Source organism: Antrostomus carolinensis, unplaced genomic scaffold (assembly GCF_000700745.2).
Source record: "Antrostomus carolinensis isolate BGI_N321 unplaced genomic scaffold, ASM70074v2 scaffold8222, whole genome shotgun sequence".
NCBI lineage: Eukaryota > Metazoa > Chordata > Aves > Caprimulgiformes > Caprimulgidae > Antrostomus > Antrostomus carolinensis.
In genome coordinates, this window is record NW_010300117.1 from 3,123 (window position 1) to 8,782 (window position 5,660).

General features: G+C 38.6%; 1 protein-coding gene across 1 annotated transcript; it reads left to right on the plus strand.

Moving 5' to 3' along the window:
* Positions 1-255: 255 nt before the first annotated feature.
* On the plus strand, positions 256-5,193 carry LOC104519556 (ubiquitin-conjugating enzyme E2 B). Its single transcript, XM_010163013.1, has 5 exons — positions 256-332; positions 1,066-1,091; positions 2,176-2,265; positions 3,684-3,772; positions 4,601-5,193. The coding sequence occupies exons 1-5, from the start codon at positions 307-309 to the stop codon at positions 4,727-4,729; spliced, it is 360 nt and encodes a 119-aa protein (XP_010161315.1). The 5' UTR covers positions 256-306; the 3' UTR covers positions 4,730-5,193.
* The last annotated feature ends 467 nt before the right edge of the window (positions 5,194-5,660 follow it).

Below are 5,660 nucleotides of genomic sequence, written 5' to 3' on the forward strand. Positions count from 1 at the left end.
TACAGTTAATGCTTCTCTTCCCTGCACGCTTAATCTGTCGGGCTGTTGTGGTGTGTTGGTGAAAATCTTGGTGTGTGTCAGCTTGGAGGTTTGTTTTTTGGGTTATTGATAATCTGTGTGTAATTTTTTGTGTATTCTCTGATTTGGAATAAGAAACATTTACAAAATCTGGATATTGTTGTTAAATTATTCTTGCAGGTGGAAGTATTTAATTTATCTAAGGCTTGTCATTCTGTTTGTGTAATTCTTAGATTGCAAGAAGATCCTCCTGTGGGTGTCAGTGGTGCACCATCTGAGAATAATATAATGCAATGGAATGCAGTAATATTTGGGTAAGAGTTTTTGATCACTATAAAATTCTGTATTTCAGAGGGCTAAATATAACAAAACCTAGGTTTTGCTTTTACAATTATTATTCTCTTATTTTATGTACATAAAGTCAGGAAGCTTTGAAAAATGACCAAGAGTGCTGTTGTGATAAAAATCTGTTTTCAGAGTAATACAGAATGAATAGGAAAGAAAAATTTAAAATTTGTTCATCTTTTTTGTTGAATAAAGCTTGGCAGTGGCTTAATAAATGGGTTAGACTGTGTAGAAGTTGGGTTATGAAAAAGCAGCTGCCTCTTTAAAGTAAGAGCTGCGTGTCCTCAGCTGTTAACTCCAGATGTATCAGCAGTGATTGGATCCACTCCCAGCAGAAGGAGGTCCAGGTTCTGTCTAGGAAATTACCTTACATATCCTAGAGAACAGGAACTGGCTCAGTATCCTTTCATAAAAGTGAAGTGTGCTTGTTAGTAACTTGCTCGTTAATTCCAGTCTAGTCACGTAATGGTGAGTGTGTTGTTTGGGATGATGACAAGGTCGATCTCTTGACTAGCAGATTGACTGTGGGAAAGTGTCTTGGATAGGACAAAGCTCTCAGAGGTTGCCTCTGGATACTTCTCTAAATATTTAACTTATTGCCTCTATATCTTGGGGAGGGTGAGGAAGAAGTTATAAATGTGCCTGTTTAGAAGTAGGTAATGATCACTTTTAACTGGAGTTTATTGTTTTTAAATCTTCCAGGCCAGAAGGGACACCTTTTGAAGATGGTAAGCCACTAACTTTTATATCCTCTGTCATTCTTATAAACATTGCCAATATTAACATTGTTCTGCTTTGAAAAAATGTAGGTGTTATCTGTATATAACTTGGAACAAACTAAGCAAGCAAGCAAAGGAGTAAAGTCTTGTTGGCTATTAAAAAAAAATATGTATTTTGATGTAAGCAGTGTCTTGTTGTAGTGGTTGATGGTTAGTTAGAGAGTTATGAAGCAAGGCTTATATCAGACTTGTTTCTACAGATACACTGGAGCTTTTAGTGGGGGAAGTTGGTCTGATGCTGCCAGATGTGTTTTCACATCTCCATAGAGCTAAGCTCAACAAGCCAATGTGCTTTTCTGGTTTCATCTTTGGGGCATGTTTGATTCATCTCTGTTCTCCTAATGAAGAACAGGTGAAAAATATCTTCAATTGTTCTGAATATAGAACTCGGTGAGGGGGAGGGAATACTGAGTTTGTACATAAACATGAAAGTTGGTGTGTAATGAACCTCCCTTAGGCATATGAGGAATAATGAGTTTAATAATTATAGTATTATTGCAGTAATTGGCAGCAGATGGGTTTTTCTCTGTGTTGGGTTGGAGGAGTTACAGTAAATTATTCACTGATCCATAATAGAAGTTTTCAGTGAATCAGTCATAAGCTCCAAAGACTTGAGATGGCTGATTATGAAATTCCTATGTTTCTTTGCTGGCACCACAGTGCTGCCTTAATGAAACATCTTAAAGTCACTGCAGTCCATGGAACTGGCATGTTGGGTCACGGAAAAAAGGGAGGGCAGTGGGATAATTATTGCTGGATCTAATTGCCTTTGCAACATGTATACAGTGAGTCTCCAAGCTTCCACCTAGCTGGTGCTGTTGGGTTTAGTAGTAGAGTAAGTAGTAGTTCCCTAGTTCCATTATCACTTGAAATATATGAAAAAAAAAACCAAACCAGACTGTGTTGTTTGTTTATATAATGGTGAGAAGAAATATTGATCATGGAAACACATAAATTAACGTGTGTTGTATATGTTCCTGGAGGTGTTATTTTGTTGTTAGTTATCTGATTGTATTTATGTTTGTTTGGACAGGTACTTTTAAACTAGTAATAGAATTTTCAGAAGAATATCCAAATAAGCCTCCGACTGTTAGGTTTTTATCAAAAATGTTCCATCCAAATGGTGAGTAAATCATTTTTATTTAGCCATAATACCCATTAAATATTACGGTGTGGTCATGTATTCTGCAAAGCTCCAGAATGCTTAACAGCTTTCCATCCCTCTTCGTTGCCATCTCCTAAGTAGATGTCTAGGACAGCAACTGCTTGATGAAAAATTAAGAGCTATGAAGCTATTAGGAAGCAACTATCTGTCTCTTTCGGATCAATACATAACCTCAGTAGCAAACCCTGTGAGGATTTGCAGCAGCAGCTGCACTTAGGTTGGTTTAAAGAGGCAATTCTGGTTGAGGATTCCTGCCTCCTTCCATTTAGCAGCAATCCTGTGTGTGCAGCCACATGGTGAACGGGAGTGGGGAACCGACCGAGCCAAATGTTGTTTATTTCTGTCAGGAGAGATTTCAGCCAAGTTCGTGCCTGTGTTTGGGTCACTGTACCAACCAGTACTAGCACAAGGGAGAAGGTGAGAAGCTGAGGAAGGCAGAGGAAGAGGCTGACCCAAACTTGGTGAGCAGGGCAGCCTTAGGAGGAAGTGCCGTGGTTCCTGCTCTAGCACTTGGGAGGTTTTACCCAGTTATTCTTGCGTGCAGAAAACACAAACCATGCCTTTTGCTTTTCTGGGCCCCTCTGTAGCAAAGGAACGTAGATTCAATTTGAGGGTTGAAGCACAAGCCCATTCCAGCATTTCCTGTAGCTTGAGCCCTCCCTGAACAGAGGTGACCTTGGCTTCAGTTCTGGGAGTTTTTAGACCACCCATCTGTCACGCAGTCCACAGCCCGATACGCCTCTGACAGGGTTCTTGTAACGTGCTGGCTTTTACTGGCATGAAGAAGCTAGAAGGATGAGTGTAGGAGTTTGAGAGGCAAATCTCAGTTTCATCCAGGCTCCGTTAAGACTACTGAGAGGTACCCAGGCAGAAGTAGGATTTCAGGCACGCTTTCCAACATTTTCTGTTGTCTGCCTTGGTGTGGCTCATAGTGAGCGTAGAGTGTGTGGAAAACAGGGCAAGAACTCGCACTGCTCAGTGTGTGATGGCTGCGAGATCCTTGGCTGGTGCAACACATTCCACTCCTGAAATAAAATGTCTCTGCGCCCTGGGAGGCCTCTTCTCTGTGTGTACCTGGGCCAGTCACACAAGAGGAGCAAGAAACAAGAGTCTCCCATTTCCTGTGCCAGTGCCATAATGTTTAAACCTTCCTTTTTTCCTCTGAAGTGTTCTGTTACTTCCAGTAATACATCTCCTTCAAAAATACAAGGTGTCAAACTCCAGGTTGTAAAACACAACTCCTATCCTCTTTCCTAAAGCATTAATTTAACCCCAGACTGAATTGGAACAGTAACTCTGCCTTGCACAGTATGTAATGAACAGACTATAAAACAAATCTTCATCATTTCTAAATTACATCTGTGTTGTATTTACAGTTTACGCGGATGGTAGCATATGTTTAGATATTCTTCAGAATCGCTGGAGTCCAACATATGATGTTTCATCTATTTTAACTTCAATTCAGGTAACTTTACCTCTATTTTAGCAAATAATTATGTTGTCATTAGTCTCTGTTCCAGAACCCACAGCTCAGTGATGTGGTAGCAGGTATCTGTAGCAAAGGGGACTTCACATACTTGTTAGCTAAGCAGTAGATTTTTAGATCAAATAAAGACTAAGGTGCTGACCTATGTCACTATTAATTTTGATCTACAAAATTGCCATTAGATTTCTTATTTTTACAGAAAACAGTTGCTGATTAGGATTCCTCTTTAACTGTTTTTAGTCAGGATAGGACATCAGATGTAGAAATTGGCCTAGGGTTTGAAACACTAACCTTTATCATGAAGCTGTGCCCTATGAAGTCCTCAAGGAGATGATACTGCTGAAACCTGCTTTTCTTGGAATAAGTAAAAATGGCCTAGTACAGCAAAAAATGTACATTTTCTTTTCTCCTGTGGGACTGTGTTTTTTTTCTACAGTAAAGTTTTATAGGAGGACCTTTAGCCCCTCTTTAGTCCTGAATGACAGTAGTAATTACTAAATAATCAATTAGCATCATGCTGCTAACTGGCACAAACGCTGTATCTGTTAGATTTGTGTATCTAGAAGTGTACACGGTGCTAATGCTTATGAAATGTGTAATTTGAGGTTCAGTAGTGTAATTACAGGTGCCTAACGATGAGTTTAACTGTTTGGTTTTTGTCAGTTGGGCTCTTACGAGTCACACCTGCCTCCTGAAACACACATGATTTGAAAGCTGTTAAGTTGATTTTTTTTTTTCACCCTGATTTAAAATGTGTTGGTTTGTCTCATGTTTTGTTTCCCCCCCCCCCCTTTTTTTTTTTTACAGTCTCTGCTTGATGAACCTAATCCAAACAGTCCAGCAAACAGTCAGGCGGCACAACTCTATCAGGAGAACAAACGTGAATATGAGAAAAGAGTTTCAGCTATTGTCGAACAAAGTTGGAATGATTCGTAACAGCTGCTTTGTTACTCTCCATCCTCATAATCATTATGTACAATTTAACTCTCAATAGAAAGGCTACCAGAAATTTCAAGTGCCACAGTTCTAAGAATTTGCAGAAAAACAAACAAACAAACAAACTCATTTGCAACCAAAATTAAGCCCTCCAGTTTAGGAAACTTAAAAGCTTGTGTATCTCGATTAACGTACTTTTTATTGCATGGTATGAACTAAGTTATTGCTACATAAATTTGTAATATATCCTGTTTGTATTTTTTTTTTTTTCCAAGTGTATAATGTTGGTGTGGAGTTTTCATGACAGAATATACACATTTTGTAAATCTGTACTTTTTCAAATATTGAATGCCTTATTTTTGAATTCTTTAGATTTTTAAATTGGAGAAAAGCACTTAACAAAGTTTTTATATATAAAAATATTTCATGTAAAACTGTTAAATACATAACCTTAGTGCAAGACATTCTGCTCTCACTCTGTATCTCTTTCAAAAGGGCTCATTTTTAGTCCATTTTTCCATTTGGTACATGCCAATTATACCGTGCACTTTACAAACAGAAAAGTTAATCCATCCACTGGATGTCTCTGCTTCTGCACCAGAGCTGAACTTGATTCTGTGTGTCCTCAGTTGTATGAGGAAGAGAAGTATTAGGAGCTGCCAAGTTACAAATGGGGAAACAGATGTAGTAACTCTTTTACTAAAAAGTCCCACTTCAAACCAGCTGCAGAGTTGCAAACAGGACGTGGATGAGCAGGTTTGATGATAATGTGTTCTAATAACTTTTATTTTTCAGGGAGATTGTATTTTTCCGAGTTGTAAAATGTTGTCATCTAAATCTGTCCTATATTCACGTACTGATACTGTAATAGAGGTTTGAATATCTTCTAATAACTACAGAGGTGTCCTGCTAGTTTCCCTTGGGGGTAGGG

Coding starts and splice junctions, on each gene's coding strand:
- LOC104519556 (XM_010163013.1), top strand. CDS start 307: ATGCAATGGAATGCAGTAATATTTGG. Junction 1,092..2,175: donor AGGGACACCTTTTGAAGATG/GTAAGCCACTAA, acceptor TTGTTTGGACAG/GTACTTTTAAACTAGTAATA. Junction 3,773..4,600: donor CTATTTTAACTTCAATTCAG/GTAACTTTACCT, acceptor TTTTTTTTACAG/TCTCTGCTTGATGAACCTAA.